At 37.6% G+C, this 24943-nt stretch overlaps 1 protein-coding gene across 2 annotated transcripts in view; it reads right to left on the bottom strand.

Moving 5' to 3' along the window:
* Nucleotides 1-3040: 3040 nt before the first annotated feature.
* TSC22D2 (TSC22 domain family member 2) overlaps nt 3041-24943 on the bottom strand; it is a 45632-nt gene continuing 23729 nt past the window's right edge. For both annotated transcript variants that reach the window (XM_036243274.1, XM_036243275.1), the window contains 2 exons: nt 5554-5605; nt 3041-4585 (listed from right to left, as the gene is read on the bottom strand). In XM_036243274.1, the coding sequence (XP_036099167.1) occupies nt 4343-4585; nt 5554-5605 (295 nt within the window). In that variant the 3' untranslated portion in view covers nt 3041-4342. The remainder of the gene's footprint in view (nt 4586-5553; nt 5606-24943) is intronic.

The following is a 24943-nucleotide window of genomic DNA, read 5'->3' as shown; positions in this document are numbered from 1 at the left end:
ATGGGACTAAATAGTAACCTGTTACTCTGGCTCGAAATAGAAACCTGGATTGCTGGGCCTGAGGCAGGAGGCGGCCGAGAGAAGGTGCAGCCTCACCTGGGCTTAGGGAAGGAAGCGGAGCCGAACTACGAAGAAGGAAGGAGGGAGCCTAGCTCAGCCTCGTCCGACGTGGGCCGTCAGCACCCGCAACGGGGGCTCTGGCCCCCGTTACCCTTTCTGGGGAGGAAGGGATAGCATGGCTCTGAGGGACGGGCTCTGGATTAATGCCACTCTACGCCGTCACCATAAACAGACTCAACTTGGTTTACCTTTACAGCTGAGTCCACACACAGGCATAAAGGGACAGGCACGCCGCCTCCGGTCCCCACTCCCACGCCCCTTTTGCTAAGTTCTTGAGATTTCTTTAACAGGAAACAAAGACTTTTGTAAGAGATCTATGACTGTTGGGAGGAAAAATCTGACTGCGACTTTCTCAGACTTCTGGCCTCTGACCTTCCCTTGCAGCAACACAGACAGGACCCCGGTGTTGGGAGCGGGACGTCCACTGTGGAGGAGAAAGGGCACAGAGCGACCCCGGACGGACTTCCTCCACGGGCGTCACCACACTGCCTCTGTACTTGTGCTTGTTCCTCATCTTTCCTGGATCATTGTTCCTCCTTGATTCGTTCTCAGCTTCGTTTCAGCCCCCAATCTATCTCCCATCTGTCCCCAGAGTGATTAATTTTTCTACAATGCACATCGGACCACAAACCCACCGCTGAGCCTTCGATACTCACTCTTCCTCTCCGAATGGGAGACAGGCCGCGGAGCCGGGTGAGGCACGGCGCCCGCCTGCAGAGGGACAGACCTGTGGCTGACCAAGGAGCGCTATGTTCTAAAAACCCGAACCGTCTTTTACTCCGGTGAGCGCCCTTCAAGTGTCAATCGGGTGTCATGTCTTGAGGAAGCCTCCCGACAGCCATCCTTGACTGTATGTCTGGATTATTACTGCATCCTGTCTGACGACGTGCCTATACCCTCAATTAAACTATGAACCTCCCGGGCCGGGGTTTGTCCTTTTAGCAGGATTATTGAAGAGAACGGAGTCATCACAAAGAGCCTGCCACTGAACCACAAGCTGCCTTTCAAGAAAGAAAAAGTGACTTCCGAGCATCTTAAAGACTGGTTTCCAGAAAATTAGCTATTTCTGGTTCTACAGACAGAAATTTCCACGAAGAACAGGTATTTCGGTCATTCTACTCTTCAGCCCCCACCCGCACCTTTTTAAAAAGGCCCAGGGATGCCTAGAGTTTGGAACTTGGGGGAAGCATTCTTAACGCTCCTCCTCAGCTCCGAACTTTGGAAACCGCATTGGAAATACCCAGCGACCTCGGGCACACGGGCTGCAGCGAGCTGTAGAATCACATCCTATCGACCTAAAGGGAATTTTCTTTGGGGAAAGTTAGGTTTGCATCGCAGACACTTGCCGTATCAGACACAAAACGTTCTGCCTACGGTTTTCTGGTTGGCTGAAGCAAACGGGGAACACTTACAGGGCCCCCTGGCCTACGGGCAGTACACCGCGCCCTGAGCTGGCATCTGTCAAGTCACATCCCAGGAGGCTGCGGAGCAGAAGACCCCATATCTCCGAGGGCAGGCTGGAATGGACTTCAGATCCTACACAAACTCGCCAGCGGGAGCCTGCCTGATGTCCCCTCGGTGTACGTACGCCTTCTGAGTGCAGGCTTGGCTGTCAACGCTTCCTTTCGGTTATTTTTGGGGCTGTACATGGGGGAAGGTTGGGTTCAGAGAGAAGAGAGGGAAAAGAGCAGTGGACTATTATAACTTAGCATTTTTTGAACATTGCACCATGAGTTGAGTATATTCTCATGTCATTAAACTGAAAAGTGTTAATATTTAAGGCTCTTGATGTACATATTGCCAAACTACTTTCTAGAAGTACACAGGAAAGCTTGCCTTTCTACATTAGGTCCTGTTTTAAAATACAAATAACTTTCTAATTATTAATTTGCATGTCTTAAGTTACTAGAAACTGTCATTTATTCTGTGAACTATCCATTTAAAAAAATTTTTTTTAAAATATAAAAGTAGTAATTGCTTCTAATTATCATTTTAAACTAACGTTGTTTCCTCTGTGACTATTACTTTTATGTTTAAAGTATTTTTTTATCCCCAGAACCAGAAGTTGTGTTTCCACAAACTCCCACCTTCTCCAGTACTAGTTCCCTTCCACCTGTACTAGATCTCGCGCTGCTCACACTTGAGGGCACAATGAGTGGGCCTCCTGGTCAACACTCCAACACGGAGTCCCACTCTCTCTCATCTGTGGAGGCTCGACTTAAAACCTCACTCCATTCCGTCTTCAGGGTTGCTTTTTAAGCCTATGTGCTTAGTTCCTTTCGTTATTTCTAATGTTACCCATTAACATGAAAATTTGTTCATATTGAACAATATATCTTGCAGCAAAACTAGAATATAAAATATTTGGTAATCCCACATATACCCGATTTTATGCATTTAGTTTGTGGCTAAACTGGTAAGTTTTTCTTTTAGATGGACAGAGAACTCTTATTTATCCTCTGTCAACAGGAAGAGCTAACTCTGGGTTCTCGGTAACTCCTCTTAGCTAGCTGGCGATAGACACAGAGCATGTTAGTTTCTATAGGCACCTTTCTGAATTCAAGTAAATGTTTTGGTAGACAAGGATTTCCTACTTAAATGTCATTGACATAATATGAACATTAAGTACTAATATTGCTCACCATTCTTGCATTCTTTGAATTATTTTACTTTGAAAATTTAAGAACTACCATTAAGTCACTAGTAACATAGGTTTTCATTTAAGAAATATTTTGAACTATGAAAATACAAATCTAATTAAATTAAATTTTGAACACATATAGAGCCAAATATTTCAACAAAACTGCAGTTTAATTTCAGAAAATGTGTTAAAATATATATTTATACATCAATTTCTGACATACACTTAATGTGTTAGTATACACAAAATGATGCTTTCTCTTGAAACTATATTTATGAAATGTACATTTTAATTTAAATACTCAGTATACACTGCACTTTATCTGCATGTTGCATTTATTAAATACATTAAAATCTGCAATGTAACAAAACGTCTTCTGCATACGAAATTCAAAACACCATTTTAAATGAACAGAAGATGGCTCACTTCATTTTTTTGTATTTTACAACTAGTGCACAGGGCACTAGCTCAGCCCCACCACACCACCTGTTCTGTTTTATCTGACATTGTTCACAGACTGGTACATCTTACAATGAGAGTGCTGGAGAAAACATGAGGTACGAAAGTGGTTCAAAGAGTATAGGGCATGCAGATCATGCTAGACAGCAAAGAAAATTGTGACCAAGAAAACACTAAATAAAAATACATAAAGAATGTGCATTATAAAAAAAAAAAACGAAAAACAAAAAACTCCATTACACAGCTTTGCTTCTTTGGTTACAAAGTAGGTTGAACAATTTCACAGCTTTTTATTCCCACCCTCCCCCCAAAAGTCATACGAAATGTCAAAAAGCAGAGGAATCGTGGCAATTTCTCTATTAGAAAGTAGAAACAAATGAACAAAATTTTCTTCATCAAAATAGCCCAATTATTTATTATATCACAATAACTGGTGACTACCTGTACAGCTGCACTATGTTCTTCATACTTACACTATACAAATTTACATTCAAGCTGCGTCTTTACTACTAAAAATAAATACCGAAGATAAATTGCCGTTAGTGTTAGAAATATGCCAGGATTCTTTTGTTCAATTATTGCCTAAATGTTTTATCTATTAAATGCAATCCTGTCTTTCAATTCCTTTACCGATACTTATAATTATTCAAAAATTAAAAAAGTTCTGTGACATTGTTCATGTACATTATGAAAATAGCAGCCCTGTAATAAATAAAACACAAATAAATGAAAACTTATGTAGGCAAATGTTACTGATATTGAAAGAAAAGTGGCTCTTTAGATGAACTGTTACTTATACTATGGTAAGAAGGCTCAGGGTAACCCGTGGGTGACAGACACATGGAAGAGCCACCAAAGCTCTTCCGGGACCCCGCTCCTGCGCACAGGCAATGCAGAGGCTCCTACAAACCCCACCGATCACTCCTGCGCTGAGGACCAGCCCGGACGGCAGCCCGGACAGCGGCAGCCTGCCGACGTCTCAGGAAAGCTCTCGCAGAATGATTGTCTAATACTGAGAAGGCAGACGCACAGCCGAAGCATGGCTACGTGCTTCCGCGGGCGCGGGCGCGGGGAGAACAGCAGTGGACACGCGGCTTCGGGGCTCCTTAGGGAGGCAGGGAGCTAGGCGGAGGAGACGTTGGGCTGCTGCGGGGGCTGCGCTATGGCTGCCTGCGGCTGGGAGGCGCTGCCGGGATTGGCTGGCTGGGCTGGGAGCTGGGATAACTGATCGTTGTTTGAAAGAGATTTTAGCAGTGCATTTTCTCGTTCAAGTAAAGAGTTTCTTTCAACTAATTCTTTTATTTGTTCCTTTAGAACTTCCACTTCTTCTCTTACTGCATACATCAAATGGCTTTTCACCAGATCCTGTGAAAACAAAATTAGGAATGTCAAAAGGAGAGAAAGGAAAAGGTGTTGCCTACCTGGTGTCTTATAAACATAAGGTGTTTTTGTTCGTTTTCCTGCTCTTGCGTTTAATGCTTCTACTGTATCTTGACTGGTCCTAAGGGAAACGGGGTAGAAAAAATCCACTTTCCAACTTGGGCAGCAAGCCCAGGATTTTCTTTCCGAAGTTTGGAGAGATTTCCAAAAATACTAGCTCCTTAAATTGTCAATTACAAGTTTAGAATTCAAAAAAGTTCGAAAATCACATGCTTAGATGTTGGACTAAGAGAACGAAGGATATTAAACTCTGATATTACACTAATTATGTACTACCACTTTAAGAGACAAGGTGATAGCAATTTCCAACTTTAAAACCTTGTTGTTGTTGTTTAATGGCTTGAGACAATGGTCCTTTTATTTATAGCTTTGCTACAGTTTTAATAAACTTGAATCCAAATATTTTATATAATATGAGCAGAGTATCTTTAAGGGAACAAAAATTTTTGATAGTAATAGAAATCGTAACCAGATCAACAGAAACAAGTCGTATTTATTAAAACTGAGTAAAACAGTGTCTGTAAATGACCAAACGAGGACAAAAATTTCCAGCTGACATTTTCATTTTAATGCTCTTTTGTCTCTAAACTATTTTTGATGTGAAAATATTTGGGGGAACATAATGCATTTTGATTATGTATACCCCCCAAAATGGCCCTCTGTCAATGGTAATGCATGAAATGTGAGATGTTCAAATGGGGAAAATATTTACTCCACTGGTATTTTTAGACTAAAAACTCTCCATGTTCTAACAACTAAATCTCATTATCAATAAATATACTTAGGTCATCTTGGTTTAAAGAAATTAGGTGTTTGTTTTTTAGAATTGATAAAAACCAAGTGCTTCATATAGACAACAATATAAAACGAGAGGACTATAAACTTTTACTTACCATTGCTTGTTCTATTTTGTTGTCAATGGCTACACCACCTCCCCCAGATGCACTGGAAAAAATTAGAATATTTCATTAAATTATTCTAAAAAATGTAATCTCCCTTTCAATTCTTAAAATTAGAACATCTATCTGTGTTTTACTTAAAACAAAAAATAGTTAATTTAAAGCTTATTATGTAAGTCTACTTCATTTACCAACTATAGATCCTAAATTGCTACAGGTGGAAATCCCCGTAGTTACTTATTGTGTTAAACTTCAGATGATGATTTTCCTTCTATAGATTTGGCATTTTAACATTTTAAAAACTGGCTTATAAGAATGATCCAGAAAGCTTTAGGGCAAACGGTACTTGCAGTGTTGGTTAACAAGGAACTTGACATTCTGGCAGATCTACAAGCTTTGATTGTAGGTTACTATTGCTGGCAAAATCACCTACTAAGGTATGCGGTTTGAACCAGTTTTTCCTGGAAATAACTGGAAGTAGTCTAGCTGGTAAGTATATCCCAAGTTCAAATATCAGCGTAGCATTTGTATGACAGAGACACAGAGGGCTGGATAACTGTTGTCTCTGGTGGTTTATATTCTCCCAAGTATTAACTGAAACAGTAAGAGCAGCGAGGATCTATATCTTTTTCTTGGTGTTTTTGTAAATTTTGAAGAACAGTTATTAGGTTTTCTTATAAAGACAAATCTGATACTTAGTCCACTGTATCAATACAAAAAAGGTCTTTAAACAACTTTTATATAAAACTTCACTAACTACTCTTCATAAAGGATACCCCACCCAAGATAATCTAGGTGCTAATATATCTGAAGACTACTTTACTTTGGATGATATGGACCCTCAATGTTACACCAAACTGGGGCTCAGAAATACGTCTGATGTAGCAGTGCCTTTTACATCACAATCTGAGCAGATCTGATACACTCTTGGTTCTGCTGCTCACTGCTAATGTGGCCTTTACCAAACCAGCTATTTCACTTCCCTGGACCTCAGTGTCCTCCTCTGTGAAACGAAGGGATTGCTGTCGGTGCCTTGCTGCATCACCACACTATGTCTATGTACTGATGAGCTGACGGCTGCCGGTGCCTCGCTGCATCACCACACTATGTCTATGTACTGATGAGCTGACGGCTGTGGGTGCCTCGCTGCATCACCACACTATGTCTATGTACTGATGAGCTGACGGCTGCCGGTGCCTTGCTGCATCACCACACTATGTCTATGTACTGATGAGCTGACGGCTGTGGGTGCCTCGCTGCATCACCACACTATGTCTATGTACTGATGAGCTGACGGCTGTGGGTGCCTCGCTGCATCACCACACTATGTCTATGTACTGATGAGCTGACGGCTGCCGGTGCCTCGCTGCATCACCACACTATGTCTATGTACTGATGAGCTGACGGCTGTGGGTGCCTCGCTGCATCACCACACTATGTCTATGTACTGATGAGCTGACGGCTGTGGGTGCCTTGCTGCATCACCACACTATGTCTATGTACTGATGAGCTGACGGCTGCCGTCTGGGCGGCTCAGTGCTTGAGCGCCCATGGGCTGAGGTCCAGCTGGGTTCCTGGTCAGGGCACACGCCTGGGTTTCGGGCTCCATCCCTGCTGGGGGGAGTGCAGGAGGCGGCAGATTGATGTTTCTCTCTCTCTCTGTCTCTCTCTCTAAAATCAATAAAGAAAACAAATTTACTTAAAAAAAAAAAAAAGAGGTTCATTGCTTCTCTTTTTTGTTAATTAAAATAAAATCAGTAAGTTTCCAAACCATTCCTCTTTAATAAACTCTAGTCCTGACTCAGCCCTCTCTTAACAGCAACAGAGGAACAGGTTTATTTTGAAACAAATAAATTATGCTGAAAATGTGTCCCTTAAAAGGTATTAATATTTAAATTTTGTTAAGCCTTGTACTTTAACAGAATTAAGTCACAGATAAAATTATTATCACTACAGCAATGTGACCTTTAGCTATTACGCAGGCTGTTATTTGAGAATTCTAAAATGTGCTACAATGGTTCTCAAACTTGAGCACCAGAGTCATCTGGTGGTCTTGTTCAACACAGACTGCTGGGCTCTAGCTCAGTTTCTGATACAGTAGGTCTGGGGTGGGGCCCAGGAATTTTCATTTCTAACAAGTTTCCAGGTGATGCTGATTCTGTTGCCTGTCAGACCACATGATATGTACTTTGAAAACCACTATCTTACAGGGATAAAAGTTGTAAAAGAAAGAATAGTCAAACTTAATTCTCTTTTAAAACCATCTTGGCCTGGTATACAAAAACCCTTCATGACCTTGAACCCTGCCTTCTATAGTCTCATCTCCCCTCACATGCCATTCGGCCTACAGTGTTATGGTCTCAGATACGTATTTTGGTCTGTGGAACACGCATTCTCCCGGGTTTCCATGCCTTTGCAGAACTGCTCCCCAGCTGGAAATGCGGACAGTTCCAAGGCATCTTTCACTTGTTCCTTAGATGCTCTAGTGCCATCTTTTCTGGGCTGCCTTGATTTCCTAAGGTAGTCCCGATTCCTAAGGTAGTCTCCAGTGATCCACAGATCTTCACAAACTTCTTATACTGCTTAACCAGGAAAGCAGATTAGCAAATTCTGGCTTCTCCATATACTCACTGTGTGAATTCTGGGAAATTATTTAACCTTTGTAGAGTTCATTTTTTTTTTTTCCATCTAAAATAAGGATTATATGCCTAATTCATAAATTCCTATGACTGAGTTTAAACCACTGTTAGCTGGGCTCTTGGAGGGAGGTTGCTCATCTTCTTCACCTGTGTAAAGAGTAGCCCAGTGCTTGGCACATAGGAGCTCAAACGCATGCTGGAAGAGCCAATGTGATACTAATTGGATTTGAAACAATTACTGGTTTATACTAGGATGCCATTAAAAATGTTTGAGTTTGACCAAGTCAGTATTCTCAAAGTACACCATCAGCATCACCTGGGAACTTGTTGGAAATGTAAATATTTGGTCTACCCCAGACCTACTGAATTAGATACTCTTGAGGTAGGATGCATGAAGTCTATTTTAGTAAATTCTCCTGGTGATTCTGATAAAAACTAAAGTCTGAGAACCACCACTTTAATATAAAGATACCAATAATAATATATAGTCTTAAATAAAAAGATAAGAGAGCATATTAAGGTCCAAGAATGTAGTTTAAGAATATTGTTTCTATGAGGGTAACAAGTTTTCTATTGTGTTCAAAGTCAACAATGGTGTAGGCTTCATGTTCTTTTAAAATGAATAAAATGAGAAAGATCAACTGAAGCAGAATGAATAGTTTTCCTTCACTTGCTTCTGTGATCTAACATTACAGTATTATATGGTATTTTATTTTTTATTATTGCATTCACCACACTGTAATTTGATGGTTAACCAGTTTCTGAACTTAAGTTCCTTAAGGGAAGGCTTCCTAAGACTTCAGAACTATTCTTGTACACTTTAAGTGCTATACAAAGGCAAGGGATAAATTTTTAAAAAAAGAAATTTCCTGTTTACTATGGGTCACTCTTTTAGAATAAACTCATACCCTGATTAGCATTTACTAGATGAATTAAAAATTATGGGTATGGAGAAAATTGACAAATAAGAACTGTGGGGGAAAACATGAGAATGACTATTTTTGTATGACAGATTTTTATTTACTGCAATTGCAGGCCCAAAGAACCAAATGGGCTTGACTTTAGTGTTTTTAAAAAGTAATTACAATCACATTCAAAGGAGAAGTAAAACTCAAAAGAATCAGCGCTACAGCAAGATGCTTTCCATGCTGCTGTGCATGTTCACTCATCCCAGCCGGCTCCTGACCACAGCTTTCCTCCCCAGCCTCCTCACTCTTACCAACAGATCACTTGCAACTTCACTGAGAAGACAAGAGGCCAGATAGAAACCACCAGCTTCACAAGTTCTCCGTATTTTCATCCTTCTTAACAGACTGACTGCTTCATTCATACGCTCAGCTCAGCGACTTTGTACAAACTATCCCCAGTCTGTCCTTTCTAAAAACTAAAAGCAGAGTCATGCTAATTTGATCTCACATAAGAAAACCAAAAAACACAACAGAAACAAAACAGCTGTGAGGAACCAATTTTTTTCTTTATTAATGTGAACAGAGACATCATGGCTACTTGTTTAAAATAAAAATAGTGCAAATTTCTTCTGTTCTCACCTGAACACTTTGTTAATGTCAACTAACAAAGCAACAAGGTAGAGGAAAAGAACACTTAAATTATTGCCTACTTTACGGCAGACACACATCACTTTAATGAGTCCTAGCTACAAACATGAACAACGTTCTTATTTTACAGTTGAGAAATCGAGGTCAAGTAGCTTATTCAAAGACACAATGCTTGGGACAGGATTCAAACCTAGACCTCATTAATGTCAAAACACATGCTTTTTTCTACCATAACAGCAAGACTGAAAGAAACAAAGAGTTGTGTATGAAGAGTACTTTGACTAACCACCAAACGCTAGTTGTGAAACCATAAGCATGAACCTACAGGTTAAAACTATTCATAATCGCCATTTATCTTATCTAGCACATTCCTAGGAGAGGTTCTGCTCTGAGAACAGGGGAGGTCACTTCCGGGAAAAGACACTTGCTCAGTATCTTTAGACGGCCAATATAGTTTACCTACTCGCTAAGAACTAATGTTCTTTTGGTTTGTTAGAAAGCTGAAGATATCTTTAAAATATATGTACGCATACACAGAATATTGCGAAAAAAATTTACCTTGCTTTACTCAAAGACCCCTCTCACTTTCTGTGGAGTCAATCACAAAATCCACTTCAGGAAAATTTCCAAAATTACAAAATCAAATCTTTTGTATTAAGAACAAACTTATTTGAGCTGAAAATCTGATATACTTATGTTCAAACCTTCTCACTCAAACCAGGCACAACGATTCTTCATAAACTCTCAAGTAGAAGCTACAATCATTCCTGGAGGCCAGTCCTCAGGAATCACCTACCGTTTCCAAGGCATCATCTATCACCTTCAGCACCCTTCCCCCGGCCCCGAAGTAAGCTCTGTGAATAACAGCATTACTCCTAAAGCTCATTAATTCTAACCTGGGTAATATATATATCATTTTTATCTTCATCTGAGGACATTTTTCGATATTTTGCTCAGATAGAGTGGGAGGGAGAGAGAGAGAAACATCGACGTGAAGGGACACATCGAGTGGCTGCCACCCGTATGACCCAACCAGGGCCGGGGACAAACTGCAACCGAGGTACGTGCCCTTAGTGGGAACCGAACCCGGGTCTCTCTGGACCGTAGGCCGACGCTCTAACCGCTGAGCCAAACTGGCCAGGGCATACGTTTTGTTTTTACAGAAGAAACCGTTATGCTGATTTAAAAAAAATAAACCTGAGGAACCTGGCTCAGCAAGCCTGTGAAGGGTGAGTAGAAAAAAGAATCCACCACTCTTCTTAAGAGACATTTTAACAACATGTATAGCTTAACACTTCATTTAAGAGCAAATAGCAATTTTCCTTCGAAAAAGAGCCTAAATAGATAAAATTCATGTAGACTTAATCTCTGGCCAAAGACCTCACATTTTATGTATTCTAATTTTTGATCATAAATTCTACCAATGTGAAAACAAATAATCTGATACATTTTATGATTTGAGAAACTCTCAAAAAAAGCCCCATGTGGATTTTTATTATTGGCAACACAAACTAAGTGATTTTTGTGAATGATGACAGCTATTATTCATGCTAAACAAAGCATGAAATGGATACTTACAAAACTAAATAGTATTATTTTCTCAAGTAACCAATCTTACAATGGTGTGAAAAAAGCTTTTACTAAAAACTATTAAAAACCCAGCTAAATATTTATATACAGATTGATCTGTTTTTAGCATCTACAAAAACCTTGCTCACTAATGCCCTCAGCATATTTTACATTCACCTAATTAACTTTGGGTCAAAATCTTGGCCAGAAAAGAAAAAATGGATACATGCTGCGGATTGTACCAATGTCAATTTCCTGGTTTTGGATGTTATACTCTAGGCATGTAAGATGTCACCATTGGGGAGACTGGGTGAAGGGATACATGAAACCTCCTTGTACTCCCCCGCAACTTCTTATGACTCTATAATTTATTATTATTTCAAAACAAGGGTTAAAAAAGATACATGCGCATGGTATACACAAAAAAGGTACACAATCAATACAAAGTCCCCCTCCAATCTCAAACTCCCTTTGTCTCAAGCCAAATATTATCTATATTTAGCGGTCCTTAAAAAAGCACATTTAGGAAGAATATCTTTAATACTTTGGAGTGGGAGAGGCCTTTCTAATTATGTCTCAAAATATAGAAAAATAAAAATCTTTCAGTAATTTCCCTAAAATATAAAGCACTTCTGCAAATCTATGAGACTATAAGCCCAAGAGAAAAGTGAACAGAATTCACAGAAGTTCACAAGAAACGACATGAGAAAATAGTCATCATCTCATCCACGATAAAAATACAGATTAAAACTATAATGTAACACCCTTTGCCTAAACAGCCTGGCAAACATATTAAAATGTAACACACTGTTGGTGAGGCTGTGGGGACGGGCCTTCTCGTGCAGTGCTGTTGCGAGTGGTGTACCTGTACGGAGCGGAGAGTACTTCGGTTTTATTTAACACAATTTTACACACACACACACACACACACACTTTTATTCACTCTTTGAGTCAGCAATCCTACATCTGGGAATTTATCCTATAGATATTTATACATATAAGGCTACTCATTACAGCACTGTTTGTAACAGCAATGTTTCTATCAATAGGGAACTGGTTAAAGAAACTATGGTAGAGCCATTCATTCAACTGAATACTACCCATTTATTAAAAAACCCACAAAGATGCTTTTCTGTGTACTGAAATGGAAACAATGTGCTTAGAGAGCTTTAAAAGGAAAGGTACAGATGTGTGTCTAACAGCATTTGTGTGACGGGGAAGATAATAGTGTACACTATATTTGCTTGTACGTGCATAAAGAAACGGGAAGGATACACACAAACTAAGTGTCTGTTTGGGAAGGCAGGAAGATGGGGGACAGGGGCAGAAGTAAGACTACTTTCACTGAGTTTTGGAGAATAATGAAAAATATTCCAAAATGAAAATGACGTATGGAGTTACTACCTTGCACAGTGTGAACTCAAGACATGAACAAATGGCCAACAGGAAAAGTGAAAGGAGGGAAGAGGAGCTAACACCCCACTTTCTTCAGGAATTACTTCATTCCGGAAGATAAGGTACTATGTTCAACATAAGAAACAACAAGCAATGTTAAATGATATTTGTGATTTGTAAGGTTATTTCTGTTTAAAGTGATTCTCGTAAGTAAACAGTAAAAGTCTGTAATAAACATCTATGATACAATAGCTTACGTAAACTCACACAATAAAAATGTTACATTTAGAATGCATTCCAAAGAAGGTGTAGATAACATTAACTTTACCTTCTTTTTCCAGATCTTTTTACATGTCCAAGTTATGGTATTTGGGAGGAATTATTTTAGTATTTGGTAGTAAAATTCTGATATAATGATAATTTTTTTGTATAGAGCCACTTTAAGTAAACAATTAAAAAACTAGCTAAACTAAAATTCTTTCTATTAAAACATTCAAGATGGGAGATGTAAAATCTAGTCTGGAAAAACTCGAGATGGATACAAAGTGAAAAATGCACAGCAATTCTACATCATAACCCAAATATTCCAGATAAGGTAAAGAAGTTTAATATTCTATTATGTCAAGTTAAATACTTAAATGTTGTAAGAACATGAAGTCATATCTACTTAAGATAAATGAGCATATGCCCTAGCTAGTTCTATTAGACTAACATTAAGCAAGGTTTGACAGGATGAAAAATTTCCTTCCTTCCTCTGAGTCAGAAAGAAAGAAGAAAGGGTGTGAGAAAGGGGTGGGAGGAGGGGCGCCCCTGAATGTCGGAGTGCTCACGCTCAGAGCAGGCCCCCTGACAGAGACTGCACTGCACTATTTGCACAGCAGCAATAGATAGTTTGATGACAGCAGAATTCATTACTAGGGAATGAAGGATACAAGCTAAGGGGCTTAAGTCCAAATGAAATATTTGATAATTAGCGCCCTGGCTACTTTAAATTATTTCCTGGAGACTGGGAGATAGTATATGACTGACAATGATCTAGACTGACACGTATACTGGTACCTAAGAGTAAAAAAGGGGAGAGGGATTAATTAGAAAGGATTTCAAATTTTGCTAGTTGATATCCAGCTCAGAATACTGAACAAAAATCTAAAGGAATGAAGTGGATGTAATTCTATATATTCATTCTAAAACCATTCTTTTAGTCTTTTGAGATAGAAGCTGAAGGCAATCAACTTCTAAAATCATCAGAATTTAGCCATTAAAGTATACCTTAACCTAATAAAAGATCTATCTACATTTAAAAAAATATATTTTTATTGTTTTTGTTTTGTTTTGTTTTATGAGAGAGAGAAACACTGATGTGAAAGCAACACACCGATTGGCTACTTTCTGCATGGGAATGGGGCCCGCGACCTGGGCACGTGCCCTGACCTAAGGAAATTTTCATGGTGTAAGAGTATAAAACTGAACAAAATTGGAGAAAGAACATGACAGAAAGGAATATCAAGGGAAATATAAATAAAACTCTAAGATTTGTGTTTCATTTCAGAGACCAACAAACACTGAATAAATTTTCACCCAGCAGTAAGTATAAAAACTTATTTGTGCAAATTAAATCCATCTATCATTTCTAAAAGTAATTCAGAGTTCTTCAGCAATGACATAGTAATGGACGAAAAGGGGGTGGGGGTGGGGTGGGATCTGAAACCATTTCACTAATTGATTTCTAATGCTAACCATTACATTCTTTGCCCCATTCCAAATGCCAGCTCAACTTTTAAGCTGGATATCCTCAACTCCTTGAGACCCTCCATGGTTTACTCACACTCTCTCTGCTCATACTTTTTTTTTTACTATCTGAATACTTCCGTGGATGTTCTCCCATTCTTTTATAGCTTTCAGCTAAACTATTTTCTGTGAAGACTTCTCTGACTCCTTTCGTAGTGCAGTGGGTCATGCCCACACTGCTCTGATGGCACTGGCCGCACAGGCTGTGTCTGAACAGCTGCATCTCCCTCACCAGACAAAGGCCTGTATGGCATACAGTCTGCTCCAGGGCTGGCAGCCGTCTGCAAAGAATTCACAGGCTAGGCTCGCACACTGTGCATTTGGAACCTGTCTTAAATATATCACAATTGTGGTTTTTCTAGCTATAACACGAGGTAGCTGTACTGGATCACCCCCAAAACTATTTCCTTCACTTAACAGCCAAATTATTTTTTCCTAGCAGTTCTTGGACGTGTAATGCTATGATTTTAACTAAACTCAAAACAAATAATTGAGGAAAAATTCTTTCATCTCGTTCCTCATTTTCACTCTGAAACCAAACCTGCAATATATTCTTGCTGCCTAATATGTAAGTCATACATCTAAGTATTCCAACTTCCTTTGGAAGCAATGGCTCATATATGCTGAACTGAACTAACTTTGCCTATTATTTCCTATACAGCCAAGTCTCAGTAACATTAATCTTTCTAGATGACACTTTTGTACAAAATGATAAATCCCAGTAGGTCTCCTCTGCACAATGCCCGACTCTTGGAAGATCACTAGATAAGGAATTAGCAAATAAATGTTGCAGTTTGGCTTCATCTCAGATACGCTGTGTCCTGAGGCAAGTTACTCTCATTGGGTTTTTTCCCTTCATCACTGGTTTCAAAAAGCTTTTATAGAACTTAGTGTAACCACTCAAATGTGATTTTTTGGGTCTGAGGAGGAGGAGATGGGTGGGGTAAGAGCTAGTTACATTCAAGATCGTGAAAAAGGTTCCCTAGGCAAGCAAGGGGAAGGGTAGTGTACAGGACACTGAAAATGTTTGGTCATGGGCATTAAGCAAGGTAAAATCATACAGTTTTTACAACTGATGCAGAGAGATCTGGGAGAGGTCAGATAGATGGTAAAGGAAAGGGACTCACCTATAATGAAAAAAAAAAAAAAAAAAAAGCCAAGGATGGCTGGAGTGCTTGGAGCAATGGGATCTGAAGAGGTGGTTAATGTGTCATAGGAAGAAAACTAGATTTTGTTGGGAGTGAAGAGTGAGTAGGAGAGGAACCTGGGAATAAAGATGAGAAACACAAGTTTCACTTGGGATTGAATTTTGAGTGAATCGTAGATCCTGGAAATACAGAAAGACGGTTGCTGGAAGTCGGTAACTAGAACTCAGGAGCACTCTCTGGCGTAGAAGTGCAGACTTGTCTGGACGTGGCAGGTGGCTCAACCGAGAGGGAAGCTCGCTCACACGGGGAGGGGTGAATAGGTGAGGACACGGAGACCACCAAGCAAAGAGCCCTGGAAGATGGGCTTGGGAAGAAACTGACCTCCTTGGAAACCTCATTATTGATTTCATCGACTGGCCTCATATTTGCCTCTTTTTCTTCAAACATTCTACTACTTTTTTCAACTAAACAGCTATTCTTGAACAAATCCTCTCAATCCCATTCCACAATGAAGTTTATCCAAATGAGTGAAAATGAGACTCTCCCCTGGAATACCAAATGCCAAATACCAATGAAGGGCACGTAGATTATTTTGCTCATTTCATAGCTAATCTTTTCATGTACACCCATATTTAGAAGGTACAGAGATGTTATTTAAAATAGTGTTATAGAAAAAGCATAATTCTACGGGCAACATACTGAATTGGATTATCTAACCCAAACCCAGCTTTTGTTCCTAAATTGTTAACTAATCTTTCTTTTGCTACCTTACATTCCCTTTCCTAATTTGTCCCCAAAGTCCAGGGATAATAATAAAAATAGAGGTTGTTTCAAAACAGAGATAAACCCAGAAGAATAAAAGTAAGTGTACCATGAGGTTTTTAAAGAAATAGTCGCTTCAGTCAGATTTAGACCAAAGGGACAGCACTAAGCATGGTCATCATCCCTTAATAAAAAGAAGAGAATTAAAAAAATAAAAATCTGTTCTACTTTACTTGTAATAAATCAATGAATGTTTTGCATTCAGGATATTTTAAAGATTTAGTTGGATTGGCTTGGGTCTGGGCAATAAAATGACATTGCTCATCTTCGATAAATATCAAGAAGTATTGGGAATGTATGCCCTGAAGAGTTCATTTTCGAGGTTATCAGTTTACTGCCACTTGGCTAACTCTCTTGCTCTCTACTGCACTCTGGGGCTAAAGAGAGCTCACCTCAGCTATGTCTAAGCAAAAGGCTGAGTTCTCAAGGGGTGATAAAGTGGTTAGCAACACAGGCTTCAGTATTATGTGAGCTGGTCTGAAATCTCACCTCCACCACTTATTAGTGGCTGATCTTAGCAAGTTACATACTAATGTCAGTTTCCTCATCTGTAGAATGGGGTCATGGTTATATCTACCTTAAAGGACTGTTGTGAGGATTATATGAGACTTTTTACAATAGTAAACACTTTAAAAATAAATCATAATCAGTATTAAAAAACAGCCTTTGTATGTATGTCTCACGCCCAAATTGAATCCTAGTTATGCCTTAAATTTACTTGATGTTTTTGTACTTAATCAGTCACATGTTAAAGATTTAATGCAATCACAAAATATATGCTAATAAAAATTATTTCACTTGATAGTTAAACTTCCAGCATTACTGATTAGCACAATATTCCTGTGGACTAAATTTTAACAAAGGTTCTTATTAATTCTCTCTAAGATCTCAATGTTTCATTGTATAGGATAAAAATAATCTTAATTTCCTCTGGGAAATTTTCCCAAAGGCCACTGAGATATAACTTAATTTAATTACAAATAAGCCATTTCCAAAACATTGTTTAACTAAAAATATCCCATGACTTCCTTTAGTGTTATATCAAATTTCAACAACAAATATTACTAAACACAAATCAAGAGTGGGATGAAGTGCTGCTTTGCTTCTGAACCACATATCACTCTAGCTGAAGATCATTGCTTTGAAACGACCCGCTTCAAAAAGGAATTCTGGTGCAGGGCAATAAAGAAAAGTATAAAGTAACATTACTATAAAATCTAAAGGGTTTAAAGGTTTTTTTCACTCAACTGGAATTGTATTCAAATAGGTATATTTTCAGTGACAAAAAGTTTTTAACAGCTAACAACTTTTCTCATTTCAATATAGATCCATGTCCTTAAATTCTAGGCAATACCATCTCTATAATATAGATGACAGAATTTTACAATAGTTTGTACACATCAATCTGTGTAAAATCTTTTATGATGAATTCTAGACTCACATCATAACCTGAACATTTGTTAATTCACTTTAGAGTCTAGAGTTAAGACTGTCATTTGAAACGGGATGCTTCACCTACACTCTCTTTGCTCTCTCTTCCTTTCTTGCCAATAGGCCCCACCTCTGATTCTTCCACACTTTTGTTTTTGCTGCCTTTATTGAATATCATTTTCCTTGAATTACACCTTAAAGGCAGAAACTATGTCCATTTCAAGGGTTTATTTATTACGATACTCTGTACATAATTTATATTAAAAATTTAATTGAAGACAAAGGTGGAACAAAATGTATACTATTTAATATAGCTAATTGCATTTTTTAAGATCAGCATGAACTTATGTTAGGTTTATTATGCCAGTAAGAAGAACTAAGAAATTAATCAGCTCTTTCAGCGATTAGAAACTAATTAGAGGGGTGTCACTGGAACAAAACAAAAACCCAGGCAGATCTCCTGAGTTGTTTTTCTCCTGACAAGGATGGCTTAAATACAAAGGTAATAAACTTTTCTGTGATGTTCCCTGCATCTGGTTGTTACTAACTGAGGAGGAAGGCAGGGTAGCAGTTGCTATAAGTAACTGAAGTCAGGAGAAAAACTGTTTAGGTTTGAGGAACAGAAAAGCTACAGCTCTATGGATTTTTAGGTTACTTTTGATAAAATTATGTCAGTGACATTTAGTCCCACATACTGGTCATGGTGATGACAAAGTCATGGAAGACTTTGTGGAAAATAGATTTCCAAACCTCTTAATGATCTTATAGATTAAAAACCTTGAATGAGATATTTTTCATTAGAATCACGGATTTAGGGAAAAATCATTTTGTAAACCTAGTGAAAGGCTTAAATGTATAATCATACATCATAAATATCCATCTGTGGGTTCTCTCAATTGCCCAGTACCATATTCTACAGACAATCAGAACTGAACCTAAAGGGGAGAAATAAAATGAATCAATAGCTATCCTGTAGGTGGAAAGAGGAGGCCAAAAAAAAGCTTGTTGGTTTGGTCAGGTCTGACACAGAAGACAATTCAAACTGTAATGTCTTTAAACACGCCTCACGAACAAATAGAAGTTGTAAGTGAATGAGATTCCGGAGTCTGAAGAAATTCAGATATATTTCACTCTTTTTACACTAGTGGACCAAAGCACATCTAAAGAAGTCCCATGAAATCCTTGCTTCATCACCAGAATCAATAATTACACAGTGGGAAAATATCCTTGTGATCTCTAATATGTTAAACAATGTCTCCTTATCCATTTTTGAAAAAAACAAAAACTTTAGAACTACCTTTGTATTGACACCAGTAACGTATAGCCATGAACAGGAACCCATATTCTTGATTATGGCAGCTATGAAACCAAAGAATGTCCTCAGCTTAATGTTTCCACAGAATCTGCAGTGCGGCTTATAGTTTCACATGAACCTAATCTCTTTAATAAACACTTTTAGTGATGGCAATCATCTGGTTTTTCTGCTTCACATTTTAGATTCCCTTTTGTACAGGAAGGGTTTATAAAAAGTTTGAACATAAAATGGAAAAAGAAAGAACACCAGGATGCCAAGATAAACATCACTGGAAGTGTTCAAAGGTTAAACGACAACTTTGAAGGTGTGTTGTAGACATGATTCAAGTATGAGAAAAGTGGCTGGAATAAATGACTACTAAATTCCCTTCCAAGCCAGATTTATAATTCTAGACTCTGAAGATAAACCCAGAGATGGCACTGAATAAAAGGCTTTGGCTCTGGATTCATACCGAGGTTTGAATCCCAACCTCATCACTTTTACAATATGACTTCGCCAAGTTACTTAGCCTCTCCAAAGGATAACAACAGGACCAGATGCGGGGATTCAGTGAGATAATGCATTAGTTTAGTGTCTGGAACGTGGTAAGCACTCAATATATTAACTATGTAATTTGTATCAGTAATGTTTAGTGATTAAATCTAAGTATCATGAAATACACAAATAACACTAACTTTGGTGATCTGGTTTCTACACCTGACTTACACCTCTAACTGTATACAATAACTTCTAACATTCTTTCCAGATACCAAATTTTGAGATACCACACTGCAGAGGGATTTTAATGTACTTCAATGTTTATCAGGTGCTGATTATGGGGTTACAATATCAAATAAATGTAATCCCAGAGTTTGAGTTTACCGTTAGTGCAGGAGATAAACAAATGAGAGATGTGAGAAATGCTAAGACAAGAAAAGATTTTACAGGGTATTTTGGGGGCACATATGAAGATTTAGGGTCAGGAAAGAATGTTTAGTAGAGGAAGTACCACAACTGGGTAGAGATAAAAGGAGCACACACAAAATGTTCCAAGTAAAAACAGTAGGTACAGTTAACCATGTTAGAAACTCAAATAATGAAGACCAGTTAGAAGGTTGTTGCATCTCCACACAAGAAAGGACTATACCCTAAACAGGGATGAGAGAGGTGAAAAGGCTGAAGAAATACTCAGGAGACAAACCTGGCAGCACTATGTGATCAATTGCCTACGAGATTTCAGCAAAGTCGGAATGTAAGGAAAGATGCCTACGTAACCAATTTGGGCACCTAGAACATGAAGATGGCTCCCTAGAGCATGTAGGTGGCACCCAACACCACCTATATGCCTTAGCACGATGAAGAATGTGAAAAGAGGGTCTAGACAGAATCCTGAGGACATCAATGATACTTAAAAGGACAAACAAAAAAGAGAAGCCTGCCCAGAAAGGTAGAAAGAAAAACTGGAAGGGACTGTTTCACAGATGTCAAAACATGAGTCCAAAATTCAAAACCTATGACAAAGCAGTACTAGCTTTGTACAAACAGACAAATATTTGGAACACTAAAAACTACTTAAAAGCTACTTAACCATAACTGCAACTATTAATGTCCATGCAAATGTACTCAAGGTCAGGAAAGGAATATGTGAACATCTGAGACAGTAATAGTGCTTAAAAACTGGATTAAGTTTGATTGTTCTTATTTTATTTCCCCAAACCTTCCATAATTTCAATTTTGAAAAGGCAAATATATTACTACTAAAGAGCTGATGTACAAATGTATTATCTAAAAGAAGACTTTTAAGATAGGGATTTCATTTTCTGATGTCCTATCAAGTTATCCGTATATTTTAAACCATAGCCCTGAAGAAATTAAGCTTACACTTGATCTGCAGACAATTTCAATTTAACTAAAAAATATACAAATTCTTATGGTCTCCTTTTTTTTTTAAAGCAGTACTATTATTGTGTATTTAACTTTAAGCAATGTTTAGACAAAAGAATTTATAAACACTTAAAAACAAAAAAATGTTATAAGGTTTGGAGGTCATTTGAGGATAAAATTCAACCAACCAAAAGAATTCATACAAAGTAGGTGCTCAATAAAAATTCAAAAATAAATTCTGCTGCATAACTATGTTAAAAGTAGACATGAAAGGATTTTAATAGAATTATTCACAACTAAGGATGAAGAGAAACTAATGTAGCATTTAGTAGAGGGTTTTACATGGTATTCATCCCTCTACCAAGAAATACATGTAGCTCAAAGTGGCTTTTTAAACCCCATCCCAATGTTTACTAATTATAAACCTTAAATATTAAACAGTGAGTTCTTTAATGGTTAGTACTACAATACCATTCTAGTTACTACTAAAACTTTTATAATACATACATAATAAATGTGCTTATAATATAAGCATTACATTTAAACAGGTTATTTTCTAATGCAATAAATACTTAATTTTAGATAGTAAGCAACTTACCAAATTTATTTTGACACTTATTTTTGGCAAGTGCTTTAAAAGATGGTTTTATAACAGAGGATGAGCCATCACTACTTAAGTTAAAAGAAAATCAAATTTCTGTACTCCCATCAGCGTACGACAGACATTCTGCCAGGGTGCCCTTCGCGTTTTCCTGCCGCTCTGCATACCGCCAACCGAGAGTGCGTTCCAGTTAGAAAGCTAGATTTGAATCATAGCCAACAGCTATGTGACCTGAGCAAGTTACTTAATCTCTGTAAAACTTTCAATTTCCTTCTATGTAAACTGAGGTTATTGATAGTATCTGTATAACATGGCTGTTGTGAAAATTAAATAACAATCCAAAAATACTCAGCTGTGTCTGATATGTAGCAACTACTCAGTACCAAAAACACAACTACTCTGGAGGAATCCAATCAACACCTGGGCACAGAGATTGACAGTATAGTAAAAGCAGGTGGGGTCTATTTGTTCCATCAGTCTAATGGCCACTTGTAATCAACTAGCCTTGGATAAATATCAGTAGCAGTCCAATCACTGTACACATTAAAAATTTCTTTCATGAGTCACACATTCAGGCATCTAACCAGGCTCGTCGCTTGGACACAGACATTCGGCAGCACACAATGCTTCTCAACTGGTTTGAAACCTGACAAGTGCCCTGGACCCTGCACTGACAACTGAACAACATGACATTCGATCCGGATGCCACAGGGTTACAATCCCTGACGCCCACGCGCCCGCTGCCTGCTCAATATGGCTATCCTACACTAAAGATTAGAGGCTATTTTCCTAATTACCAAAGTCATGTAATTTACTGTAGAAAGAAAAAAAAAGTATATAAAATAAGGGGCAATTGTTGTTAGTTTGTTGTATTTCCTTCCAGATTACCACTGAGTGCAGCTACTGGTTTTAAGAAATCTAAGTGTATAGAATGTGATCGATGTGAAGTCATGGAATACCATATCAGACACAATTTAGAACATTAGTCAAAAAATAAGGATGGGTGTGTGTGAGTGAGTGTGTGTAAGAGAGAGAATAAACTTATATCTGGTTAAAAATAAAATCAGAAATAGATAAAGTAGCCAGTTTAGATGATAATTTCAAATAATCTTTAATAGACTTGCAGGATCTGTGTACTGCACTTTAATGAAAAAATTAATTCTACAACTGCATAACTTGGACATATAAAACTTAACCCAAGTTATTTTTCCTCATCTGCAAAATATGAGTATCTTCAGAGTGCAGATTAAGATCTCCTTCTAATCTAATCTGTATTATTCCACAAATCCCCCTACAAAATAGAACTGTGTAAAAAATAAAGCAAAATAAGTAGGCACACAAAACAGGTTAAAAAATTTGTTTCTAAGCCAAATATAATCCTGAAAGGAAATTATTTAATTTAAAGGGCACACAAAAAATGTATATTGACTTCTAACATATTTCGATTTGATAATGGCATCTTAGGTGTTCTCAATGTACGAACTGAGAAAAATTTCTTGGCTTTATTTTTAGAGACATCAAGAAGATGCCTTTTATTAAGAAAAATGAAATCCCAAAAGCAATAAATTAATTTAAACTTTAGTTTATTAAGAAAATGAATGTGAGTTTTAAAAAAGATTTCTCAAGTATCTCCTATGATAATAACTAGAAAGTATTTGGGGCTCTTACCTATACTGTAAGCATCTATAGCAGATGCAATAGCAATATTTAAATAATCTTACTATAATACAGGATGTCACTTTATTTTAAAAACGGATTATTTATTAAACACCACTGCAAAGATATGGCCTTTAGTTTCATGAAAATTTGAAAGGATTACATCAAGTATTTAAAATTCCAAGTTTTAACTTATATTTAATACTATACTTATACAATGTGCTCATTTTGTTCATAAATAGTCATCTCAATACAATAACATCAGGTACAATACATAAAATCTAATCCATTAAGTCTTACCAATTTATGACCTGATGAGACACTCTTGTGGACAACATTCAGTCCTTAGAAGCTAGAATAACCCTCCAACCATGTGAGGGCATCACAACTTTTAAACTTTCGGCTTTCGATCATTATTATGTCACATTCCTCCTCCGATGCTGAATTCTAAAAAAAATTCTAGCAAAGAGTTTAAGTAAATAAATGTTTTAATCAAATAGCCTTTAAAAATCTTTTATAGCAAAGTTTTATGTTTTACCATGATTACACAACTGATATTTTGTACTTAAGTATTTTTTTAAATGTAAAATAAGTTCATCTTTGATCTGGATACTTCAAACTTTAAATTTCAGCATGGACTTTCAGGCCATCAGGAATACTTGTTAGTAAAAAGTCAATAGAAATGAAATCAATTATAGGTTTAAGATCATGATCCAGAAATTAGGATTTAACACCATAACTTGTTATAGACAGCTCTGTAGTCCTATAGTATGGCACTGGAATTCTACTGTTTGGTCCACATCCATCTATGAGTTTCTAGACTTACGACACAGGTGGCTGGATCAGTTGTAATCTATACTGATCATTTAAATGCTCAAGACAGCATTTTTTTATGCCTAAATCCTAGTCTGTCTCTGCAACCCCCAATCTTAAAATTAGATAACATGATGGGAAGAATAAAATGTTATTGTATGTGTTTTACAGAACAGCCATAACCATGTGTCCCATTGGTCCTACTGTTCATCTATATGTGGGCACGTAAGAAAATCGGGAGTAGGAAGATTTAATAAGGGTACCAATTACTTCATTAAGAATATAATATTAAATTTATTAAAATTTTACAAGAAAGCTTTAAATTGGGCATCTATTTTAATCACTGAAGGATATTAATAACATTTTCAGTCTGTAAGAATGCTCATTTACATTTTCAGTTGCCAGTAATTCGCAGAAAAGGCAACCCACATATTTATGGGTATAATTTTGCCTAAATTAACCCCTAATGATGTAATGGGGCGAGGGGGAGGGGAAAGAAGGAGGCCACTGTTAAGGAAGATCAGCATGTGCAAAGCTATAGCAGACGCAAAGACAGCATTGTAAGAAAACTCTGCAGCCACCTCCAGAGATATCTGACCCAAAGGTGGGGGTTGGAGTTATGCTGTTACAGGTTTTAAACTTTTAACGGAATTTTTCTATTATTTTGTCATTTAAATTCTCCCACACAATCTGAAGAACTATTAGGATTTTTTCCAAATTATAAATATCTTTCCAAATGTAACCTCAAAACACATTTGACTTCAATAAAATCATACAACTTGACTGTC

The sequence above is a fragment of the Molossus molossus genome, unplaced genomic scaffold (assembly GCF_014108415.1).
Source record: "Molossus molossus isolate mMolMol1 unplaced genomic scaffold, mMolMol1.p scaffold_m16_p_5, whole genome shotgun sequence".
In the NCBI taxonomy this organism is placed as follows: domain Eukaryota; kingdom Metazoa; phylum Chordata; class Mammalia; order Chiroptera; family Molossidae; genus Molossus; species Molossus molossus.
Note: the sequence above shows the minus strand (reverse complement) of the source record. Positions and strands in the feature narration are given on the sequence as shown.